Here is a 27194-nt window from a genome sequence, read left to right on the forward strand (position 1 = left end):
ATAAAAGCACTCTTACTACATGGGGAACTACAATTAAGATCTTGTAAGGATCTTAATACTTTTAGTCTATGATAGGTAATATCTTCTGTGAAACTTTGGCAGACCAGATAAATAATAGTTAAAAAAGGTTTGTATGATGTCATACTTGAAGGCTAAATAAATATTTATGTAAAAAATTACTTTAAAAATGTAGAAAAAAATCTGATTTTTTATTTAGCTAATATAATGTAGCAGTATTCACTTTAGATATAAGCCCAGTAAAAAGATACAAAATATTTCCTTATTAAAAGATATATTTTAAACATAAAATAGAAGAATGCCTCCTGAGCAGATTAAATACTGTGAGAACACCTAGTTACATAAAGGCAAAATGGAAGTTGGATGTTTCTTTTCCAATTGCATTACAATGTATCTTATTCCCACTAGTGAAGCATTCCAATTTCAAAAGTGGTTATTATCCATGGCCCTTCTTTTAGTTTTTACTGTCAAGCGGCTGTTAGGAAAAAAAAAAGAAACCTGCAAATGGAAACATTATTACTCTGTAATTCCTACTGCATAAAATTTTAGATAATCTTAAGTCTATTACTTATATGTCAGTTGTTAGCTTAATAGTTAATAAAATCTATTATGCAGCAAAATGTATAGCACATTGTAGTGAATTGTTAAAATGGAACAGATTAAGGGACTCAATTGTCAGATTAATTAACTACATTTAAAACCCAAATAATAAATATTAAAGTTTAGAAATGTTTATTTTAGAAATACACAAAACTATAATTCCTGCAAAGAAATGGAGTTAACAGGTTAGTAGTTAAATATTTACATGAATATCCTGCCATGATTATATGACCTAAAACATCTATAAGAGGACATTACATTTTGTTTTGAAAAAAATATTTACGTTATTTCTTTTACACATACAATATAAATAAATATCATTTTTCAGAACAAAAATTCTTGAAAATTAATGAACGTTGTTTGTACTTAAAACTTCTGAGCCCAATTCTACACACTGGAAAAAGTTCCATCCTTTATTTATGCAGATGTTTAATAAGTGCTTTTAAAATTCAGTCAGATTAGAAGGTCAATAAATAAGTCAAAATTAGTATTTGCCAGTAAGCTATGACACTTATGATGCCTATACAAAATGACAAAACAAGCTGGCATCATCATGCCTGGCATCCCATCATGAAAGCTCTGTGACTGACCGACACATTATGTCCAATGTTACCAGTAAGGCCTCAGTATGTACTCCTGGACACAGTTTCATGTTCTCAGGCAGATCCTTAAGAATACCTGGGAGCTTCTGTAATGTCTTAATATTTCTAGCATAAAGATCCAATAACCAGTCGGTACGAGAACTAGTGGTTTCTTTATAACTAATACAAGCCATAAGAAGCTCATTTAGATGAGTTAACCCTTTGAAAGCTAAAATGAATTCTGAGGATAAATTAAAAATAGAACAAAAATTCAGCAACATTCTACTAAGTAAAAATGAACCAAATTCAAGTTGCTGGTGATAGATGTGTTTCTCTGTTTGAGCATGAAAGTTCTCCACTGTATCTTCTATTTTTGTAACAGCAAATAATTCTTCCTTGATTTGAGGCGATACTACATAATCCAAGGGCAATTCTCCTTTAGAGTCTCTCTGCTGTAAAAGCACTGCGCCTGTGAAAATAATAAAATACACAGTGTTAATCGTAAAACTTTATTTTGGCAAGTTAACAGCTGTTTTCTCACCTTTTTTACCCAAATGATGCAGTGCTTTTTCCAATCATGTTTGCTATTAATTCATGTTGACATAATTAATTGGCTATACATGTTGATTGCTTAGTAAAGGTGTATTTTTTAAAAGTGAAATTCTAGTCATTTGCCCAAGATTTACCTAAAAGCCTGTATCTTAAATAACTGAAATTAAAAAGACTTTCATCTTCAATATCATCTTAAAATAAGAAATTCAGTATTCCCAGAACAAATTAACTAAATTCATTATCCTAAATTCTATATAAGAATCAAAGCTATATCATGAACAAGAGGAGTAAATTCCCCTTTCCACTGCTGATAAATTTTTCTGGCAGTGAAAAATGACAAGCTTTGAAGACAAATAACACATTACTTATTGTTTGCTTATGTTTAACTTCAGTATGGGTAACTTACAAAAACTGAAGTGTCAAACTCAGAGTAAAGCATTTATTCAAGCTATACCTATCTAACGACAAAATACTGAAGCTAGAGTTTATCCCCTAGGGAATGAAGGATGTGAGGAGCAAAACAACATTGACAAAGTATCTAGTAACATGGCAAAACACTTCAGTATTTTGTACCTTAGTCAATCAGATTTTATAATTTTTATGTATTTGGCCATAAAAATGTTACAAGGGATATAGAGGGATATAGATATACTATCTGAAAAAGGATAGATTTTAAAAGCTTAAAACTATTTTTTGTTGTTGTTGGCCGTGGGGCTTGAACTTTGGGCTTGGGTGCTGTCCCTGCACTCTTTAGCTCAAGGCATGCGCTCTACAGCTTGAGCCACAGTGCCACTTCTGATTTTCTAGTGGCTTATTGAAGATAAGGGTCTCATTGACTTTCCTGCCTGGGTTGACTTTAAACCGTGATCCTGAGATCTCAGCCTCCTGAGTAGCTAGGATTATAGGAGTGAGCTACCTGTGCTTGGCTAAGAGCCTAAACGCTTAATGATGACTTTGACCTGATGGATATAAAGAACTAGGTAAAGTGTATATTTAAAATAAAAGATCAACTGTTGATGATATGTAATCAATGTATAATTTATGGAAAAAGAATTTTAAAATCAAACTTTATTTTTCCTTGTGTTGTCAAAACAAAAAATAGGTTCCAATTATTCATATGCAATAAAAGTTTTACTGACATTAAAAAGTGGAACAATATGAATACTAACAATGATAATATCAACTTGTGATAGGCCCAAACTCTGAATCTGACTAAGGCAAAAGTAAGCATAATTGCAAAAGGATCTTGATAAATACAAGTAGACTTCCTCTCTCAGCTCAAGGAATGTACTACAGTTCCCTAGTAAAATTGCACTGGTTGGTGCAATACTGTATTTTACTAGGAGCTACACTTACTACAACAATGGCTATTATATCACTTACATTATTCAAAGCAAGACCAAATACTAGCTTGAATGTCAGATACACAATTGAGCAGAAAAATAGTTAAAGAGGAAAAACACTGTATTTTGTAAACAAACAATACTAGAAAAGAAGACAGAAGAAAGAAAGTATATATTGATTGTGAAATGGTAACAGTAAAACAGATATACTAAGGCCTTTAGGGGGCAGGAGAAGACTATAAATAACCAAATATCTTTAAGCTATCTTGCTGTACAATCTTTCTTACATATATATCTGGCAAAACAGATATCTAGCTTTTTTGTCTTTATACAGATTTAGATGATTTAATTGCAAAATAAAATTACGTTAAACTCTAAGTTGAAATTAGCACAAATAAAAGCAATACAAGATTTATACAAATCTTTGATTTCATATTACAAGCTTATCAACAGCTTTTTTCTTTTGAAAAACACAAATCAGTGATTTAAGATTTATAACATTCAGTTCAGATTTAAGAATATCCGTAAAAAGGAAAGGGCTTGCTAGAAACAAAGATTAAAAAATCAGCAGAAAAAGCAGATGAGTATCAAGCCTTCCTAACAACATCCCTGCATGTCAATTATTACTATTTGCAAACCCTCCTACTTCTCTTAATTGACTGTAAAATGTGAATACAGATAAATATTCTTAGGTTATCTTTTCATAGCCTATAATGAAATGACATAGTGTGTAATGAAATGCCTTATAAAAATAACACCAAGTTAGTAGGTAGATATACAAAATAAAATGAATGGAAAATCCAAATAATCACAATAAACAAATATCATTTATTAATAAGCTTATAGAAATGACAATTTACCAAGATGCTACATATATTAAGTAAAAAGACTAATATTAAATTCAACATATTCAAATAAAAATATACTCACATGAAACTCAACATACAACCACACATTCATACATATGTACATATACACACATATATATATAGTATGAAAGAGTTCTTATTATCAAGTACTAAGTCTAAAGATTTTTCTTCCTTATTCACTAGTATGCAATAAAAATCATCTTTCTGTAGATTTTAAAAATAAAATGCTATCTAGCTTCAAGGCTTTCATCAACCCCCCACAAAACAAAACTGGGTAATTTATCAAAACCCATTTAGCATAAATGCACTCACCTCCATGTTGTAGTAGCAGCTTGCCAATTTCTACATGTCCGTTTGACAGTGCATCATGCAAAGGAGTCACTCCGTCCACTTGAGTGAGCAGATCTACCTCTGGACAACGTTGCAAAATTTCCTGGACACATACTGTGTTGCCATAGTTACAAGCTTCATGCAAAGGCGTCCAGCCAGCATTGTCTAAATTAGAAATCAAGGCAAGTTTTAAAACAGTAGTAGTACTTTTGGCTATAAAGTATTGATGCTCTACTTCTTTCAGTATTACTCTGTGTTTCATCTACAAAAAAAGAGCTTGATAAAAACGGCCAAATTGCAACCATATTTCTATTTTTAAGAACATTTAAGTTAAACAATAATTTAAAAATGTTAATGTTGGGATGACAAAAATATAAACATTAAAAATATTCTTATACTATTAGTTACAAATCATTATACAGTGAAATTTATTTTGTTTTGCTAATGGTAGTAAGTAAAAATAAAATTCTCACAAATTTACTTGGACTATTTTTCTTAATGTGACATATAACTATTCTATACCAGAAATTCTAAGACATGACACAAAGATATAGACCTTACCTTTAACATTGATGTCTACTCCTGGCAAAGAGAGAAGAAGAATCAATTTTTCCACTTGGTTATTTATGCAAGCTCTATGCAGGGCTGTTTCTCCTGCCATAAAAAATTAATAGATTATTCCAGAGAAGACAAGATATCAACTAAAGAAAATAATCAAAGGGCATGAACTAGAAGGTCTGGCCTCTTGCCAGAAAATTATTTATTGAGTTTTTCTTTTGACTGGTTTAAACATCTCTTGCATCAGAAAAGAGGAAAGGCAGAAGAACCTCACCAATCCACAGAGCTTCCTGTGCTATCAGCAATTCAGCAAGGAAATTCTACAGCAAAAGGTTTAACACAGGCATTGTCTCCCCGCAGTTCAAGGTTTAAAGCTTCAATCCTGCTATAAAAACCCCAAATGATCACAGAACACTGAAAATACTCGATTTTGCAGCAATAAAAGTTTAGAGTGCAATTGCCCCCTCTTAAATTTATTCACGAACCTACGTTAAATGTACGGCTCTTTTTATACAGCATTTATAGCTTAATTCAAACGACTGTTTCTGGCTAAGCACGAGTGCCTCTACACACTCAAGTATAATTCAGAACTTCAAATCCATTAACAGATGGTTTGCTGCTTCTCAATAGGCTGTCTGGCGTGGCTACAGCAGCACAGAGAGGAAGAAATGGAAGAATCTTAATATAAATACCACACACACACACACACACACACACACACAACACCTAAGTCATGAACACATTAAAAAAAATCCCTAGTACCATTTAAAGCTGTATAGAGAAACAAAGAGAATGGTAATGTTTATCCTAGGAGCAATTAGTAGCTGCTGGTTAAAATGATCAATATCTATCTCTGTTATAGACAAGATAAATAAAATACAAGTGATACTTTAAAGTATGGAAAATTATTAGAAACTTATAAAAAGTAATTGCTTAGGAAATAAAATTCTGAATCACATTTGCTCTTGCTATAAAATATTAAGTAGCACATTTTTACAGTGTTTTGTTTTTTAGATCATCTCCAACGTCTAGCAAAACATTTCCTTTATATGTTTAGAAAAGCTTTTCAAATTTTCTCTATTTCGCAGTTCTCTTCTAGTTCCTTCTGCTTATCAGCTTAAAGTCATTCATATTCATTTTGCTTTCTGAAACAGTAAAACAAAGAACTGATTCATGAAGTTAATATCAGGTTTTCATCTAATACACTTTTCCTATTTTCAGCCAAATGGGCAGTTATTTTGACTCAGTTATAAGCCAATTATGAACTTACTCATATTGAAAGTGTGAGAAATTCATCATCACTATTATTACTACTTATAATACAAAATGGCTTATAAGCAATGAAATTCAGTAATTAATTTTGGACATGTATGACTCTTCAAGTATAATTTGTATTTTTCAAATTAAGATGTATCTAAGTAAAAGAAATGCCAGAGTGACTTATTACAACTCTATTTCTTGTTATTTCATCCTGAAGGTACTTAAGTTCCAGTACAGTTAGAACCAAAAGCCAAACACATTTCATAGTCTGGGCTCTGCGCCTAGAAGAAAAGAGCCCATATGCTTAACACAGCTATGTAACATAGCCTACTCCTCATTCTTTGTTCACAAAATGTCTAGGATTGAAAGAGATGAAGCTCTGAATTATACTTTCAAATCAGATGACACTGATCCTGAGCAGCAGAGTTGAAGTGGAATAGAAAAGTAAGGCGGGCAAGTCTAGAATGACTTTAGTATCTGGAAAGGCAGGGAGAAAAAGATATTACACCAGGTATTAAATGATCACTTTTTTTGTGTAGATGACAGTTCAAGAAAATAACATGCTATCCAAGAAGGTATTTCTTGGACCTAGTCCAATATTTAAGTTCTAGTATTCATCAGGGCAAATAGATGATTTTACAAGAACTGACTACAAGCACAAAAAGTTCTTGGCATAAATTAATTTAAATGCTTGGAATACCTTTTAAATTAGTCTTGCGGAAATTCATCTTCGTAACTATGGAGGGGCAATTCTCTTTAGAGCATGACAATTCTCCTTCTGACTTCTTTTTCAACTTTTTAAATGAGGAACATTTAGTAAGGGTCAGCTCTCTAAAAGCAAAGAAATAATGAAATCTTATTTTTCAGTAAGGTACATAAACATAGATGATCAGTTTTATTGTTTTGTAGTTAGACTCCTTTATAAGCCACCTTACTCAGACACAACCTTTTCTGCTTTCTAACTTTAAACTGATAATGAATTGATAGGAAACATTCGTGTGTGTGTGTGTGTGTGTGTGTGTGTGTGTGTCTGTGTCTGTGTGCATGAGCTGGTACCAAGGCTTGAACTCAAGGACTCAAGTTCTTTCAGCCTTCTTGCCCATAGTTGGCATTATGCCACTTAAGCTATACCGCCAGCTGGGCATTTTACTGGTTAACTGGAGATTGAAACTCACAAACTTTTCTGCCCAGGATCACTTCACACTGTCAAGTTCCAGGTTTCAGTACCTAGGGTTAAAGGCATGAAACACCAGCGCCAAGCTATACAAACAATTTTTAGGCATACTTTTTTGTGTGCCTGTATGGGGGCTTGACCTTTGGACCTTGAGCTCTTGCTTGGCTTTTCACACAAGGCTAGCTCTACTGGCTTTTTGGTGGTTAATTAGAGATTAGTGTCTCTGGTATGTTTGCCTGAGCTTGGCTTTGAACTGTGATCCTCAGATCTCAGCCTCCTTAATAGCTACATTACATGCACAAGCCACCACTGCCTGACTTTGTACAGTATACTTTTAGGGGAAGTTTCTCCTTTTGGAGAAATAATAATTTCAAGTATCTCCCATGGCCATTAAAGGTGTCTACATTATAGAAAAGTTAACAATTTAAATCACAGACCAAAATTTACATAATATAATTTAAGGAATAGTTTTCAATGGGTGGGTGGGGGATAATAAGCATTTAATGTTCTTGTGGTACAGAAAGAGGAAATGTTGATTGTGTGCATTTATAAATCTAAATTGAATTTTGTTTGTATGAATATAATTTAGATAGCATTTCAGAAAATAGAAAAGTTCAAGAAAGGTGTCAGAAAAAAAAAAAAAAAAAGCTGTACTCCCAAAACACAGTAGAGCTCAGATAACAACATCACTTACGGTAACTCTGGCAGCCCTTCAACTTGTTTCTGTTTAGCACCATTCAACATTAGCAAGGCTCTCTGAGATTCAAGGCAAGGCCGCTGTCCTATTTTCTTTAATATCTGTATCTTTCCAACTCCATGAGTACCAGTTTTCCCCAAAGCCGGCAAATAGGAACATACCTGTTGTAAAATGGTATTATATGTCTTTTTCAATTACAAAGAAGTAAAAAGAAACTACTTGATCCATTTAACCATTAAGTGGGTGATATTTTCTTGATTTTACTAATAAATATAGTAAAGTAATATAGTTGCTGTTTCTATGCCATTCAATCACTACCATCTACACAAGAAAGGAAATGCCTTTTTGAAAATCTCTTGATAGCTCTGATACTCATTTATGAAAGTTCTTTTGATCAGTCTTTTATGTCCAACTAATGATTCATGTGTATATTTTTAGACTTAGGACTTATGTTCAACAAGCATTTTGTTATTTCCATTTTTATAATGGTTTTATTCCACAAAATGCCTGGAATTAAGTGGAATAAAAAGCTAAAATATCCTTAAAGGCAAATATTGGTGCCAATTTATCTAATCTGATCAAGAAACTTGTTACTCATTTGCTGAAGAAAACATTACATCCTAATAATATCTACACATAGCCAGGACAAAATAGAAAGCCTAGTATTAAATATAGCTTACATGTTAATGTACCTAACACATATTATTTATAAATTTTGCTTTATAAACACCATTAAATACCACATAAGATTTTTCAGGATTTAGTTCCAAAACAATATTAAGTACTATAACAAGTAGGAAGCAAATATTCTTCTATCATTTTTCTCTTATTAACCTTTACTCACAAAAAATAATCAAAATGTCTATTAATTTATCTTATTTTTGACATAGTAGTTTTTTAATGGGTTCAAAAGATTAATGAATTATGCTGTCTACCTATTAAACCAAGACAGTTAGCTGGGCTCATGCCTACCTATTCAAGGAGCTGAGATTGGAGGATCACTTTTCAAAGCCTGTGCAGAAAAGTTCAAGTTCCAGAAGTGGAGCTGTGGCTCAAGTGATAGAGCACTAGACTTGAACAAAAAAACTCTCGTCACCCAGGTCTTGAGTTCAAACCCAGAAAAGGAAGGAAGGAAGGAAGAAAGGAAGAAAACAAAGGAAGGAAGGAAGGAAGGAAGGAAGGAAGGACAAAAAACTAGAATAAAGCATTACTTACCATTTTCTGAAGAGTGAGTGGCTCAGAGGCAACATTGCTGGAGTTTTGTAAGCACAACTTTTTAAAGACTGCCTCTGCAACAAACATTTGAAGCCATGAAGAGGAAAAGGAGCAAATGAAAACTTCTAATTCCTGTGAAGAAAAGTCTATAGAAAACAAGAGAAGTAAATAGTTATTGCTAATACTGTATTGTTTTTCTCTACATGCCATTTCCTCTGTGGACTTAGTTCTTTGCCTTCAAGAAAAAATTTTTTTCTGGTGAATGTTTAAACATTAAAAATAATCATTTTTATTTTGCCAAATCAAAGTCTCAAAATTACATCCATAAATACAAACATATACATAGAATAGCTAACATTATAACATTGTGATTGTACCAATATATGAAATATACTTCCTTTAATAAGGTTGCTCTTTTGGAAAACAAGTATAGTTCTTTTTCCTTCCTTCCCTTCCTCATCTATCTACCCATCCATCTATTAGCCACCCATCCATCCATCTGTCCATCCATCATGTAGCTCAATTTGTCTCTGAACTCCTGTCTCCATTTTCTGAGTGCTGGAATTACATGCATATACCACAAAACTTGGCTCTAGAATACTTAATTTTAAAATAAACAGCTATGTTTTTTATTTGCAAAGATCAGTCTTAAGTTGATTAAAAAACTATACTGTATTCTCTGATAACAACCACAAATCTTAGAATAGAAGAAAAGATATAAGATAAAAATTGTAAGCAAGAGACTGTGTAAAGATTTCAATGGATGTTTGCATCTATTCTACTACTAAAGTAAATTTAAATGATGTAATTTAAACAAAAACAATATTCCAAAAGCCTCAAAACTCCTATATAGAAAAACTTCAAGTGCTCCAGTAAGATGGAAATGCATAAATACATACATGTATTGATATGAGGTCATTCATCTAAAAAAGGAGCCCATCTGGCAGGTTTACAGAAGATAATAAACTATTATACAGAGCATGAACAAAAAGATCAACATAAGAATATGAGAAACAGTCCAGGGCTAAGTTTGTTTTTTGGAAGTACTGTGATCAGAACTCAGGGCATCATGTTTGCTAAACGGAGCGCTACTACTAGAGGAACTCTGTCAACTCCTTTTCATGTTATTTTTGAAAAGTTTCCCAACTGTGCTTCCTAAGTAGCTAGGATTTCAGGCTAGAGCCACCACACTTGACTTGAAATGTAAGATTTAGAAGGGCAGTCAATTTTTGAACCCCTTATTGTTTATTACTAACCTATGTACAATGAACATTTAGTATATGACAAGTAACAATAATTCATAATAGAAAGCCATAGCAGGAAATCATTTTAAAAAAGCTGATCAGAACTTTTAATTCCCACTGTAGCTTATAAATTTCTTATTCCTTTCTTTGGCCTTATTCCAATCACTCTTATTGATGTTACAATTATCCAGGTACCAAAAGGCTTCACAGAGTCCTAGTGCTTTTCCACTTTAGAATTTTGATAAATATCTGCAGCTTGAACACTTGCTCATGATTCTACTAAACTTCTACTTATTCTTTAGATCCTATGTTCCATGATAATATAAAGTAAGTTCACCAATCTCAATAGTTACCTTTTCCGAATTTATTTATATATTTATTTATTTTTTTCCTGGGGCTTGAACTCAGGGCCTGGGCACTGTCCCTGAGCTCTTTTGCTCAAGGCTAGTGCCCTACTATTTTGAATTACAGCACTACATTCTGTTAATTGGAAATGCCCAGGCTGGCTTTGAACCTTGATCCTTAAATCTCAGCCTCCTGAGTCACTAGGATTATAGGTGTAAACCACCAGCACCTGGCCCTTGAGCCTTTTTTTTGGGGGGGGGGTTTAAATATATATATATATATATATATATGTATATATATATATATATATATATATATATATATATAGAGAGAGAGAGAGAGAGAGAGAGAGAGAGAGAGAGAGAGAGAGAAAGATACTGTACAGAGGGGTTACAGTTACATGAATAAGGTAATAAGTACATTTCCTATCCAGCATTGTTATCCCCTTCTTTGATTTCCCCCTACCATCCGTACCCACCTCCCCCAGCCTTTTAAGGCCAGTACTATACTACTTGAGCTACACTTCTAGCTTTTTGGTGATTAATTGGAGTTAAGAGTTTCAAAACTTTCCTGCCCTGGCTGGCTTCAAGCCTTAGTCCTCAGATAAAAGCCTTCACATCAAGCTAAGATTACTGGTGAAAGTCACTGATACCAGGCTGAAGTTTTTATTTTTAAATGTTGTACAGTGATATGTTTACACTAAATAAAGACTAAAAGCTAAGGATCATGTTTTACTTACCTCTTTCACCAGAAACTGTTTAGCTGAATGCCTGTTACAATGCCAATAAAAATTAATTGAATAAATGAGTAGAAAAGAAACATTGTCACTGAGATAATCAGTAAAATAAAAAAAAAGTATTTGTTGAAAAGGACTGAGCGAAGATTTAAAAAAAGCAAAATTGATGGGGCTGGGAAGGTGGCTCAGTGGTAGAGCACTTGCCTTCCATGTATTAGGCCCTGGGTTCGATTCCTCAGCACCACATAAGCAAAAAGAAAAAAGTCGGAAGTGGCACTGTGGCTCAAATGGTAGAGGGCTAGCCGTGAGCTGAAGAGCTGAGGAACAATGCCCAGGCCCAGAGTTCAGGCCCACAAAAAAAAAAAAAAAAAAAAAAGGCAACATTGAATGCAACTTAGAAAAATATGAGGAAAAGATAATCATGCAACCCAGGAAGGTTAAAGGAAAGTTTATTAAATGTCTTTTTAAGATGCAAAAATACACTAAATTTTAATATTTTCTTTTCAATTAAAACAAGAGAAATAGTAGTTGAAAGTAAAGGATTAGCAAAGTATACATTGCTGTCTGTTTTTATGAATAAAGTTTTACTGGAAGACATGTTCAGTTATTTATTACTTGTAATTACTTTCCTATTATAACTGCTACATAGTTGAGAAAGGCATCCCTACCCTCTGAAATATTTTACAACCTGGTACTTCACTTTTTTTTTTTTATCTGGTCTTGGGGCCTGAACTTTGGGTCTGGGCGCTGTCCCTCAGCTCTTCAGCTCAAGGCTAGCGCTCTACCACTTGAGGCACAGGGCCACTTCCAGCTTTTTTCTTTTTGCTTATGTGATGCTGAGGAATCAAACCCAGGGCCTCATGCATGCAAGGCACGCCACTCTACCACTGAGCCACCGTCCCAGCCCCTGGTACTTCATTTTTTAAAAAAGTTTGTTAGACTTAAATTAAGCCAATACATCAAGAATTTCAATTAGGTAAAACATAAATTTTAGATAGTTTGATGCTTTAACATATAGAAAGGAAATTCTATCTAGTGTTCCGAAAGGAAAGAACATGGTATCTATATGGAATTGAGGAGCATTAGATCTCATGGAAAAGAGAATGGTTTTTGTTATTTGTCCTCTCAAACACTTACCTCTTTAATCTTTGAAACAAGTATAAACTAAGAGCCACTACATTAAAGTTAAAATGAGAAAGAATAAATTTGTAAAAACATAAAATACTATAATTTTACTTTGCTTATTAGCTACAGCAAAGGTATTTTATACTCAAGTTATTTACTTATTTCTGTCTCTTGACAAAGTTAAAAATCAAGCTTGTACTAACTACAGAACTAAAAGATATTAAACTGAACTAATTTTACAACTATATAAAAGGGGTGACACTGATCCAGATACATTGTTCTCATAAACTGTCATGTTGAAATGAAACACTTTTACTTGAGGATAATAAGAAAAATATGTGAAAAAAATTTAAAGAGCATCCCTATTAGCTAATTTGAAATTTATGAAATCAACCATCTAGATAGGTATAACTGTATAATGTTTTCATTAAAAAAACTTATCAGTGACATAAAACATACATCATCTAGTTTTAAATGTGAGTGATTGCAAAGATCCTTGGCACCAAAGTAATCATGTGTCCACAGGACTGTACAGTAACATTAAGGTTGTAATTTTGACTCATTACTTTCAGGGTTTAAAACTCTGGATAACAATGCATTGCTTCAGAGTGAAGGGAAATTCAGAGAATGAGTAAAGCAAACATTGAAATGGAGGTATAACACATAATAGTTAATACAAGATTCTTTATTTCACACATTAGGCTAAAGTATAACTTATATTTCATTAAAGGCAATCACATAATAAGCCATATATTTAGTCCTTATTTTAACCAATAATACCAGAATTCCATTATTTCTTAAAGGATAAATAACACCAAACTACTAGTATGAATAGTGGAAAAGAAATGGTAAGGGTTCTGAAAAAAGACTGAATTTGAACTAAGAAATGTTAAAAATGTACTTCACAATGGATAGATAGTCCACAAAAGAAACAGTAATCATTCCCTCAGCTCAAGGAAAAAGAAAAAAAGGAAGGAGATAAAATGCTTTAGATAAAAATCTTCTAACTTTGGTAGCATAAAAAAAGACCTCTCTTTGCAGAGGGCATCATTGAATAACTTCTGAACCCACTTGTAACCTGGATTCCTATTTTAGAATCTTTCTTTCAAAGTATTATAGGAATTGAAAGAAGATTTAAGAACTTTTTAAAAAGAATTTAAAAAATTAATCATGTCTCTCATTTGAAGCCCATAGAAGTCTCATTTGTTTTAAAAAAAATGTCCATTTCCAGAATGTGGGGTTACAGAAACAAAAGAAAGGGAGGACGAAGGGATGAAGGTTAGAGGAGACACAATTTTCCCTAAACTGTGAAGTTAGAGAATGTATATAAGGTCTTAAGGAAGCCTCCCTATATCTGTAGACCTAAAAAATTGAGAACTTTTCATGGAGTGACAGAAAAAGAGTTCTGTCATTGTATTTCTTAAATACTAGTCTTTCCAATCAGCTTCAGAGGAAACTTTAATAAGAAGTAGGTACTGTGGTGGAGTGGAGGAGGAACAATACATGTAAGCAAGTTATGTATATTTCTTGTTAGAGAACATTAAGTGCTGGGCACTGGTGGCTCACACCTGTAATCCTAGCTACTCAGGAGGCTGAGATTTGAGGATCATGGTTCAAAACCAGACCGGGCAGGAAAGATTGTGAGACTCTTTTTTTTTTTTTTTTTTATTGTGAGAATACCATACAGAGGAGTTACAATTACAAGGGCAAGATAACAAGTACATTTCTTATCAAGCATTGTTGCCTCCTCTTTGTTTCCCCTTCCCATATGATTTTTTTTCCCCTTCCCCTCCACAAATTATACCAAATTATCTCCAATAAACCACCAGAAAACTGGAAGTGGCGCTGTAGCTCAAGTGATAGAGTGCTAACCTTGAGCTGAAGAGCTGAGGGACAGTGCCCAGGCCCAGAGTTCAAGCTCCACAACCGACAAAAAAAAAAAAAAAAAAAAAAAGTTTTAAAAAGTAGAACTTGTTATATAGCAACAGATACTAGGGGAAAATGTTATAAGTCATAATATAAATGGAATACATACAAAAGTCTTAATGATGAGCATTCTGATTTCTAATGAGTTTTATTCTTTACCCTCACTTAACTGTTATTAGAGGAAAATACCTCAGAATTGTTCTAATGTCATAGATAGGATTAGAGACTGGTAATACTTTCAACTTAACTTGATTACAAGTGTTAAGGCATTGAAAATAGTTCTTACCCTGATTCTCATACATTAAAAAAAAAATCTGACATTGTCCAAAAAGAAATGTACTTTTTACCTTATATAACTGTAACTGCTCTATCCATCACCTTTATAATAATTAAAAAAAGATACATAATGGGGGAAAAATTATCTTTACAGTGAAATAGAAAAAAATCTGTTTATAATAGAAGATGGTACATAATTTTTAGTTACAGAATGAGAGAAACATTTACTAATATTATATACATTTTTTCAAGCAGTACTTTATTTTCCATTTTTGTTTTGATTGAGACAAGATCCTGCAAATATAATCTAGGCTGGCAATACTTTACTATATAGGCTAGGCTGACTTTGAATTCATAATCCTCCTACCTCAGGCTCCCAAGTGCTGACATGCCTCACTTCCAGATAATATTTTCTATACTATCTAGTCAATTTATATGAAAATCTTCAAAACAGTATCTTTGGATCATCAATTATATATATATATATATATATATATATATATATGAGGAAAGGGTTCTGCAATGTTTACAGGACAAGAAAAACACAAAACTGAAAAGACAGTGACTTCAATTACATAAAAATGTTTATAAATATCAGGAAGACATTTTTGTTATGGGTAATTATTGTGGGTACATTATGGGTAACTTTTATCTTTTTGTCTTAATTCTGTCCTTGATATATATCTATGTGTATACGGTTCTATACCTACTTTAAGGTAAGCTTCACATAAACACAGAATAAAGATTAGGCTGCTTAAAGGAAGAATGAGTCTTATAAAATTGGTACACTTACCATCACAAGAAAGGGAAATATAACTTCCTAAATCATCAGACATGTGTCGCATCACATTTCTGCCCATCTTCAGACCAGAGAAGATCCAGTAATCTATTGCTACTCCAAGAATTCCAGTCAATAAATAAGCCAGTTCATGTTTGAAGACCTAACATTAAGATGAGAAAAATATTACTAATATCTATGAAAACATAGGCTCAATTTTATTAGCATATTTTATTAGAATATACGTACTGCACAAAGATATCATTGTAATATTTGTATATACGCATATTAGTCTTCTCTCTTTTTCTTTCTTAGCCCCCATCCTCCATTTTGACAACAAAATATAGGTTTAGGTAAGTTTACTTTCAAAAATTGTTGAGAAGCAAAATGCAACTGATTTCAAACACAGGGAATGATAATGCTAAAAGAACTCTAGCAAATCAACTCCCTTTGCTTTTCCTTCCCTTTCTACACAGACACAGACACACATACATACACAGTTTAGATATCTCCAATATTTAAAATGGCAAACTAAATAAAGCAGGATAATGATGGCCCATTTCTCTAATCCTACCTACTAAAGCTGAGGTCTGAGGAAAGTAGTTTGAAGGAAGCCTGAGAAGACAATCAGAGAAACTAGTATCTCCAATTAACCAGCAAATCAGAAGTAGAGATGTGGTTCAAGTGGTAGTTCATCAATCTTGAACAAAAGAGCTAAGCAAGAGTACAAGACTGAGTTCAAGTCACAGAACCAGTAACACACACACACACACACACACACACACACACACACACACACACACACACACACACACACACACACACACACACACACACACACACACACACACACACACACACACACACACACACACACACTGTAAGACCAGAGACAGGAACATATACACACACACTCATACACAGTAAGATTACCAAGGTGTCCGAATTTTTATATACATACACACAGTAAAACTTCGCAGTGATTTTGGAGAAAGGATCCAAGTCTAAAGATAGTCTAATCACTATTTTATACACACCTTATACATATAATTTGAAGGTAATTTTAAACAACTTTAGTGGACCTACATTTTGTGACCTATCACATGAACACAGGTGTGCATTTTTCACTTGTAGCATATGTTGGTGTTCAATAAATTTTGTATTTTAAGGTATTTAGGATTTAGGATTAGGATCACCAATTTGTATTTGGCAAGGTAGTTAAAAAACAAGTATGTATGATAGTATACAATGAAACAAGATGCTTTTATCAGGTAGTACTTTTATTAAGTATTAATTATTAAGTGGCTGTTGTGTATTTCTATTAAAGTTATATGGCTACAAAGGACAGATCTGTTTTCCTTACCATTCAAATACAGAACTACTCTTTAAATGGCATTTTCAAAAAAAGTGACTTGAAAAACATAATAAAAAGTTGAGCATCATTCACTTACACACTCCTCCTTGCCCTTTCTCTTCCCCTTCGATCTCCTTATATTTTCACTTTTAGAATAAGTATTATTAAATTCTTCTAAGAAATATAGCAATGCTTAAAACATTTTCAGTATGTTTTACCCTGCTACTTAAAACTATTTTTCTAATCTACAAAATCAGAATAAACTATGAAACTGAGAAGTATAAAAATATTTTTAAACACCTTGAAATAAAAACTCTTCATCAAAGTGACAGTTAACTTTGTTGAAATTCCTATATTATTGCTATCTGCTGCCTAGGTATGTTATATATGAAAAAACTGTTAAAATTAACAACAAACAAATTTAAAATATATGAAAAGATTTTAATAAGTATTATGGTATCCAAATACTATAACTGTATGTTCTAATAACATATATGGGATTAGTGAGAGAAATCCCTAGCAATATGAATCCTCTGGCTACTGTTTATTTTTCCTGCTCCCACCAAACAAGTTTTTAATAAGTATATGTAACATTTAATTATAAAATTATTCCTTAAGATGCCATTGTACAAATGACTTCAAAATGGATATTTTATTTCAGTTCTGATGTACCAATACAAATAGTCAAACAGCACATGTATCAGGTTTGCCTAAACAAAGGATCAGTAGCAGATGCTCAGGTCCTCCAGCACCCTACCACTCTGGAACACTAGGCTGAATTCTAGCAGGGCTGATGTTATAACCTAGGAGATATTAAAGCATGGGGCTTATAAGATTTAAGCTGCATTTTAGAACTTACAGAAGCAATGCCCTTGTTTAGATGTGCTCTAAGACCACAGTAAATGGGCTGGTCCCATGAGGTCTGAATTCATGGGTGGACAACTATACCACTCTCACCCAACTTGATTAACAAGCCTAGTTTAAGTCTGGCATGTCAGTTGTGTGTCATGGGAGGTAGAAAATGGATGTCCCATCCCATCAGCAGCACCAATACTTCCTAGGTATGATCTGGAATACTAGGGTCCAATGCCAGTATAGATAACTTTGCAGGAAAGCAATACCAATCCTTATAATGCCAACAGGTATTATCAGTCTGAGCCAGTTAGTATTTATCTTCATACACGTTATCAAAAGAACATAATACAAAACAGTAAAAATAAACTAATTAAATTCATTCTGTTTTTATATGTACTACAAAGTATTCTTCCCAATACAATGTGTATTTCAGCAGTTTCATTCCTCGGGAAAGAAGAGAATGGTAAATTTTGATTTCTGAGAGTGATCCCCATCAAATATATAGTAAATGAGTATCACTTGATACCAAGTCCTAAAGCTCTTGAGTCAGGAATCAAAGACATTAGCCTATAGATATAAGGCTCATATTAAAAAAAGAGGATGCACTGAAGTGTCTAAGAATGCAGGTGTGAGCCACATGAGGCTATCTCAGACTGAAGCCAGCCTGGGCAGAAAAATCTTTGAGAACCTAGACTGCAAGTGGCTCAAGCAGCAAAGCACCAGCCACAAGCAAGAAACCAAGAAAGCTGAGTGAAAACTTGAGGTCCTGAGTTCAAGCCTTGGTACTGGAATAAAAATAAGATGAAATAAAAATAAATAAATCTAGATTTACTTAGACCTGAAACTGCAATTCAATATGAATATTACTGTGATATTAAAGTTACCAAGCAGTTAGAGATGGTAAAAGGTTTGCTTTAATGATTTTGAAGAGGAACTAGATCTAGATAAGGAACAGCCTGCCAAAGTTACTCTTATCTGTGTATCATCACCTAAACATGCACATCCACATTAGTAAATTTCTACCTACAAAGACACTTTCAAGTCTAGTTTTTAATCCTTTCATTATACAGATGCATACATAGGTATGTACATATATACATATTCATTGGAGCACTGAAAGAATGCAAAGCCTTAAGCTTATGAGGCAAGAACTCTACTTGAGCTATATTGTTAGTTTTTGAGATAGTGTTTCAAACCTGGGCTAATTTTGCTCAGGCTGATGTCAAACTTATATTCGCCTGTCTGCCTCCTAAGCAGCTAGGTTTGAGTGTGGTTGGGCACACCCAAACCTTCACACTATATTTTTAGCTAAAACACTATAGCCACAGGACTAAGACACTGTACTACAGATTTTATTTACTGTCACTTTTACAGTTTATAAACAATGCTATTATTTTCTAGTTTGGTAAATATGTATGTTCCAGAAGTCTATTAGTAAGAAAATAGCAAATAAATCATCAAGGGAAATAAAGCTTCTTGGAATCCTGAAGCTCTGAAATGTTTGTTTGCTATAGATCAAAGAGGAGAAAATGAATTAACAAAAAATAACTAAAGACAATTTACAAATGCCATTTTACCTTAGAGCATCTAACATGTTAAATTTTATTATCAGACTTTCTGTCAATACCATTCTCTGTTATTTGCCAATACAAGCAATCTCTAGTTTGTAAACTTGGCAATTATTCACAAATTGACTACTTTATAATATACAACAAAATTTGCCTCCTAACTCTTAGGTTAGGGATTTCTACGATGTTTTCCTGTGAGACAAGACAAACTATTCTGTTGGAAAGATGCAAACATAATGCACACACTGTACCTCTTCAGGTTTTAAATCTTGGCATTTGAAAATGAGAAAGTATGTAGCAAACTTGGCCTCTAGTCAAGGGCTTGCCTTAACAAGCTGTGACACCTTCAATAAGTTACTTAAACTTTAGTTTTAATTTCCTTATCTTTAAATTCAATCTAACCTCCATTTCCACCTATAATTATAGAGTTATGCTTAAATAGCACTTGAGGGCATTTCAAGGGAAAAAAATGGGACTAGCCACTAAAGCTTCATAAAATTCGCACCTCTTCCATAACCCATACCTCTGTTCTTCGCCAAGGAGAGCCCAAAGCTTTCTCTGATTAATGACAATGAAATTCACTGCCATTGTGTCACTCTGTAATATGTTCTGATTGACATTATGACAAAACAATATTAGCATAAACTGAGGACTTCTGTTTAGCTAATGACTTAAATTGAATGCTTCAACTCTGCAAATCAAGAAACAAATGCTTAACAGTACAGAAAATGATGTCTGTGAACATGCATGGAATTCTGAAACTAAAAACTGCCAAAAAAGATTTAATTAAGTACAAGAATGAATTCTAGGAGAAAGGTATTATAATAAAAAAGCAGTTTATGTAAATTTAAACAATTCAAATGTTAAATATTAATTTGCAAAATTTAAAACCAGTTTTCATATTAAATTGATGCTACAATTTATTGCAGATTGCTTCTCAAATGGCTTTATTTATAAATCTCCAAAAAAACTTCAAATATGTGTAAATCTGTTATTATTTACATTATTATTTCCAGAGTTATCTTTGTTGTCCTCTAATGATTTAGCAACTGTGAAACTGGTAGTTTCATTACTGATTTCAGTATAGATGAGCAACTTCATTTACATGATGGTTCAATAACAAATAGCTTTGAATGACTATTGTATAAAAAGAAAATAATTTATAGAGAAACTATAGGCTTTAGATTAGAAGTATTATACTGCAGTGACAATGGTGTATATTCTAGCAATGGGCTCTATTCTGGTTGAGTATTATAATTTTTCTGCCTACTTGCACATTCATACAGGTTTTCAAAGCCAAACAAAGCCCACAAAGCTAACAAATCTTGCCCTAATTCCTTAGCTGCTACTATCAAAACACCTAATATACAGAATTTTGCTTGGCTTTTAGAGGAAAGGAATAGAAAATTTTCTGAGATAAGGGTGTGTGTGTGTGTGTGTGTGTGTGTGTGTGTGTGTGTGTGTGTGTGTGTGTGTGTGTGTGTGTGTGTGTGTGTGTGTGTGTGTGTGTGTGTGTGTGTGTGTGTGTGTGTGTGTGTGTGTGTGTGTGTGTGTGTACATTGTATAATAGTAAGGTTGAATTAATTAACATTTGTATTATGCCACATACTTTCTCTTGTATTGAGAATATTTAAAATGTTTTTAGCTACTTTTTATTTTTGTGTGTATGTGCTACTTCCTGGGGCTTGAATTCAGAGTCTGTATTTTAGCTATTTCCACTCAAGGCTAGAATTGTACCACTTAAGCCATAGTTCCACTTCCAGGTTTTTGTTTTTTTTGGGTCCGGTCGTGGGACCTGAACTCTGGGCCTGGGCGCTGTCCCTCAGCTCTTCAGCTCAAGGCTAGCGCCCTGCCACTTGAGCCACAGCGCCACTTCCAGCTTTTTTCTTTTTGCTTATGTGGTGCTGAGGAATCAAACCCAGGGCCTCATGCATGCAAGGCAAGAGCTCTACCACTGAGCCACCTTCCCAGCCCCGCACTTCCAGTTTTTTGATGACTTAATTAGATAAGAGTCTCATGAACTTTTCCTGCTCAGACTGCTTTGAACCACACTCCTCAAATCTCAGCCTCCAGAATGGTCAGGATTACAACCATGAGCCACCAGTGCCTGACGAAGTCCTAATTCTTACTTAATAAGATACTAATAGACTTCACACTTGAGTAAATCAAAAGCAAAACTCAATATATTTGTAGTCTTTAAACTCATTTGGACTGTAGAGGGTCGCTCAGACATAAACATTGGATGAGAAGGCTGGTTGGGAAAAGATTATTAGATTTTTTTGCCAAAAATTGTTTCAACAAATATTTCTTCAAATGCAATTTATAGCACATAATAAAAGAGAAATAGTAGAAACAATAATAAGAACAGATCAACACAAGACCTTGGATGTAGAAATAATTGGACAGCTTAAAAAGAAAACTGAAAATTATGTAAGTACTAGAAACGATAAACGTCACAGAGGAAAACAAACACCTCTACACAACTGCTTAAAGATAATAATTTAAAAGAATCCTCAATGGTCATGTTAAAAAACATTAGATAACAAAGAAGAAAACTAGTAAAGTTTGATGAGTCAGACGCTGGTGCTCATAACTGTAATTCTAGCTCAACAGATCCAAGATCCAAAGATGGTTCGAGGACAGTCTTGCCCAAAAACTTTACAGGACTCCACCTTCAAAATAAACATCAAAAAGCCAGGCTAAAAGTTAAACTCAAGTGGCAAAGTGGTAGAGTACAGAGCAAGCACCTCTAGCAAGTGCAAGGCTTTGAGTTCAAACTCCAGTACTATAGAGGATGGGGGACAGGGCTCAAACACTTACATACAATGCTGCACGAATAGAAAACACACACACACACACACACACACACACACACACACACACACACACACACACACACACACACACACACACACACACACACACACACACACACACACACACACACACACACAAAACCTCCCCCCCCATGGAAGCATGACATGTAGAGGAAGTATAAGTTCAGTCAAAATTTAAATAGTACAGGAAAAAAACAGAACTGAAGAAGTATTTGAGGCACATGTTATTCTTTCTTACAACCTAGTCAACTTTATTGGCAGTCTGATACCAGACTGATACCTAAGTACTATTCACTGTTTTTGAAGAAAATATGGCCTAACTGCTGATTATGGGATTATAACTACCATTTACATGACCACCAGTTAGTGTGACATTTCATCTTGAAAATCAGGATGGAATTACCATACACAAAGAATAAACTGTTAAATAAAATACATCTATAAATTAGATTCAGAAGAGGTGATTGAAACAATTGTTAAAATTAATCTAGTAGGTGACCAAAAGCACTGGAAACTAGAGAAAACACATTGTGATGCCTACAGTTCATTAACTTCCAGAAGTCAGAAATCATATAAAGCATTCTTTAACTGTAACTTAACAGTTAGAAAAACACACTTGAACTTCCATTCACAAAACAAGAATCCATTCATTTAGGAAATTTAAAACACCTCTTTAAAATATGTCTTTATATCAAAGGAAAAATTAAACTTAACAGAAATAGGAGTAAACACATCCTACAAATAAAGCACCAAAATCAGTAGAATGAAGGTCAAGCTGAATAGCAAAGGTAACAAATAAAAAAGACTAAAAAGAAAAAAGAGCCAACCATTGGAAAGATAGAAGTAAAAGAATGAAAGAGAGGGGAGCAGAAATTAATGATACAACATGCACGTGTACACATACAAATCGACAGTAGAACTTCAAAGACTACTTTCAGAGGAGAAAGGACACAAGTATTTACTAGGTACTCATTCAAAATGTACAACAAAGTATAGAATGGTTTGGGTGGATGATAAATAACTATTTCAGAATATATTTAAAGCACTGTATGTTTTACATGTTTTCTTTATTTGCCAGTGTTTGCATTTTTGAACCAAGAGCTTTGTATTTTCTAGGAAGACACTCAACCACTTTGTGCTACAGTGTCCAGCCCTTTCTGGTATGATTATTTTCAGTTAGGATCTGACTTATATTTGATGTCAGACATGGCCATGAACTGTGCTCTTTCTACCTATATCTCCCCACTGAGTGAAGATTACAGACATGATTCACATACAATTTGTTAGTTGAGATGGGGTCTCATTAACTTTATGCTCGGATTGGCCTCAAACCACAATATTCTTTGGAATACCTCCCAAGTAGCTAGGATTACAAGCATGAGCCAACACACCTAGCTCCATTTTTCTCTTCATACACTAAGATTTTATTGCACAAAATTTTTCCATTTTATTCCCCAGATAACATGCAATAGATTTTTTCTTATCAAACTGTCTAAATAGAACAGAGATTTGAATATAATTTAATAATGTCACAGTCAACTAAAATTTAGTACTTCAAAACTCTCTTTCTATAGACAAGAATAAACTCTTCCCATTGGATTCTAAACAACCTAATATATTTTAAATTACAGGTTTAAAAAGCAGAGAAAAAATTATACTCTAATTTATTTAACAATAAACACAGTATCATAAAGACTAGATTGCACTGTCTAGTGAGTCTTAAAAATAAAATTCAATTGCCTTGCAAACTTACAATATTTATTTTAACTTTTTTGATTTTTTTTTTAGTTTTACTACTTATAAAATCAAATTATCAGTATTCTCACTCATAGGCTACTGTAAGAAATGACTGTTAGGATACAATGAGTCTTACTATAAAATTGTTATATATTTTACAATTTTCATATTCTCTTCATGGAGTGATTATTTTATATTTGTGAATTGACTTAAAAACTCATGTATACTTTTAATTGGGCTTACTATCTTGTTAGTAGAAGACAGCTTAAATTTTTGGTACCCTATTTTTCCAAAATGTCTTTCTTCATGTAACTCAAATTTACATAAATATTTATACTTATGTTGAGATCCAGCTTAACACTTTACAAACTGTCTTATTGCATTTACTTTTCCAATTCAGGCAAGAATAAAATACATTGAAAACATTTTGGTTAAATTTCTATGACAGGCAAAATCTTTGAAGAAAGAGTTCAGAATATAACTTACCAAACAGCAAAGGTTAAAAAACAATCAAAACTTTTTATTGTAGCCAGGCACAGTGGCTTGTATCTATAATTCTATCTACTTGAAAGACTGAGAGGGCCACAACTGCCAGGTCAGCCTGAGCAAAAAACTTACAAGACTCCATATAGCAATCATTAAAAAATTGGGTGCAATGGTTAGCACTTGTCATCCCAATTATGAGGAAAGAATAAACAGGATGATCACGGTCCAGGACATCCTATTAAAGAAGTAATGAAAGCAAAAATGCCTGGCAAACAAGGTAAGCTTAAACCCTAGTACCACCAAAGGACCAAAACACTAAACCAAATAAAAACCAAGTCTACTTTTTACTGTACTACCACTCCAAGAATTGTATGGATTGATTCTTCTGTTCTTCCTTTAATATCCTTATAAAATGAAATGCACAGTACTAAAGGACTTAAAACTAATTATAAATTTAGACTCGATGATCAAATAATTACTAGATCTAAATAAGAGATAAAGAAGAAATTGTGCTATAAGAACCATTACCTGAAGGACAGACACACTAAATGTAAAACAATGACATAGCCAGGAGCCAGTGGCTCATGCCTATAATCCTAGCTACTCAGAAGGCTGAGTAGCTTGAAGCCTGACCAGGCAGAAAAGTCCATAAGACACTTACCTCCAATTAACTACTCAGAAGAAGCTGGAAATGGTGGTATGGCTCAAGTAGTATAGCACTAGCCTTGAGCACAAAGAGGCTCGAGGACAGTGTCTAGGCACTGAGCTCAAGCCTTGTCTAGGCACTGAGCTCAAGCCTCAGAACTAGCAAAAAAACCCAAAATACAGTAACAAAAAAAAAAAAAAAAAAAAAAAAAAACCCAAGCCAAAACCAAAACCCCCAATGATTGGATTTATTTTAACCTTTTCAAATAATTATTCTGTAATGGGAGAAGGTACTGCAATCCCTCAGAGGACTGGTTCTAGGACTCAGCTCATGGCTGTTCAAACCCCTAACAGTAAATATCCTTCCAAACACTTCAAATCATCTCTAAATTACTTATAATACCTAATATGATCAAATGTTGCATAAATAGTTTAGCAATATATTGTTTGAGGATGTCAAGAAATAGTCTGTACATGTTCAATACAGAGCATTTTTTCCAAATATTTTATGTATTGTGGTTGAATCCATGGATGTAGGACCTACAGATTATAAAAAAAAAGAACCAAATACAGTTTATCTATGGACCAATATTTATTTGTAAATTAATCTACTTACATCATTTGACTTGCATTTTTCCTTGTGAGAATATATAGTCCATTCCAAAAGCAGATTTACTGGCTTGGTCAAAAGCCCTGAGGTCTCACTTCCTGACCAGAAGATTTCAAGAGGAATTGCCTTTCCTGTTATTTTCAGACTCTGAGAATCTGACCAGTCATACAACCTAATAAAAATCCGAACAAAAAGTGAACCTTTATGTCCAGTTTAATTGTGAGTGTTAATAATATCATTTGTAAGCAATTTTTGTAGCAATTTTTGGACAAAGGTGATAATGTATCAGCATTAGACATACAAAAATGGTCTAAGCTTAAAAAGCACAGTAATTTATTTTGTAGTTTAAAACTACAAAACTTACCGGCATTATAAATAGTTGTTTAGGATAACTTCTCTAATAAATTAAAAAATATATTAATCATGAAAGACAATACTAATCCAAATAAAATAATAAAAAATATGAAATAAAGAAAATAAAGAAGGGTACTGGGGTTTACCCGAAAATGTTCTTTAAAATAAATCTAATTGAAGACAAAAACAGGTGACTTTCTAGAAGTATGATTTCAAATGATTATAAAAACATAAATAAAACAAAGATACACAAAACTGTTGTTTCTTGTTATTAAAACTTACTTTTGACTCAAATTCCGGACCTCAGTTTCAATTAAATTGAAGAAAAATTTGAGCAGTGTAAGGTAGAGTACCTTAGAGCCGATACTTTCTGGAATTTGATGGCAAAAACTTTCATTGAAAAGGCAAGACCTGAAAAATATGAATCCAACAATCCATAACACAGAAACAAAATCACTGAGCAATATGTGGACAAAATATTTTTTAAAAATATGTTGGGACTGTAATAGAATTCCTTCTGGTAAAATGTAAAGCTGGGCACTGTAGGCTCATGTATAGAACCCTAGTAACTCAGTAGGTTAAGATCTGAGGATTGTGGTAAAAAGCCAGCTGGGCAGTAAAGTCTGTGAGACTCTGATATCCAATTAACTAGGTAAAAGTGGAGGTATTCCTTCTAGTATTTCTGAAAAGGGACAACATAGATACTATAGTTCTTTTCTTTCTTGCTTTAAATATTATAGTATATTAAAATACATACAAAAGCAGAAGGAACATTATGCAGCTCATTTATGTTCTCATCACTTCTCTTAAGTACCATACTGCCCCAAACACCTAAATCACAACTACTTTTTTACAAAACCTGGGTATTTCTGCTTTTTAAGAAGTCTACTTTTAAGCTGCCCTAATTCCCTCTCTTGTAACATCTATTAATTCATCCAAGTAATTCTAGGTGCTTTTACATTATTTTTAAGCATTATTATGATCTAGTCACTAGATCAAAAATTGAGATGGAGATGTGTGAAACAGCACCTGCGTTTACAGACTGATGTGAGTAACAACTCACGAACAGGTAGACAGGAGATAGGAAATGATATGTGACTTATGTTAAAATGGTAATTAAG

General features: G+C 33.3%; 1 protein-coding gene across 3 annotated transcripts in view; it reads right to left on the reverse strand.

Annotated features, from left to right (window-relative positions):
- Positions 1 to 259: 259 nt before the first annotated feature.
- The window catches only part of Slf1 (SMC5-SMC6 complex localization factor 1), a 62880-nt gene continuing 35945 nt past the window's right edge, over positions 260 to 27194 (reverse strand). For all 3 annotated transcript variants that reach the window (XM_070031081.1, XM_070031080.1, XM_070031083.1), the window contains exons 13-21: positions 26356 to 26484; positions 25726 to 25891; positions 15643 to 15790; positions 9198 to 9343; positions 7980 to 8143; positions 6812 to 6942; positions 4855 to 4947; positions 4276 to 4458; positions 260 to 1668 (exon numbers count right to left, since the gene is read on the reverse strand). In XM_070031081.1, the coding sequence (XP_069887182.1) occupies positions 1187 to 1668; positions 4276 to 4458; positions 4855 to 4947; positions 6812 to 6942; positions 7980 to 8143; positions 9198 to 9343; positions 15643 to 15790; positions 25726 to 25891; positions 26356 to 26484 (1642 nt within the window). In that variant the 3' untranslated portion in view covers positions 260 to 1186. The remainder of the gene's footprint in view (positions 1669 to 4275; positions 4459 to 4854; positions 4948 to 6811; positions 6943 to 7979; positions 8144 to 9197; positions 9344 to 15642; positions 15791 to 25725; positions 25892 to 26355; positions 26485 to 27194) is intronic.

This window comes from Dipodomys merriami, unplaced genomic scaffold, assembly GCF_024711535.1.
Source record: "Dipodomys merriami isolate MVZ:Mamm:240054 unplaced genomic scaffold, mDipMer1.0.p SCAF_20, whole genome shotgun sequence".
Classification (NCBI taxonomy): Eukaryota; Metazoa; Chordata; class Mammalia; order Rodentia; family Heteromyidae; genus Dipodomys; species Dipodomys merriami.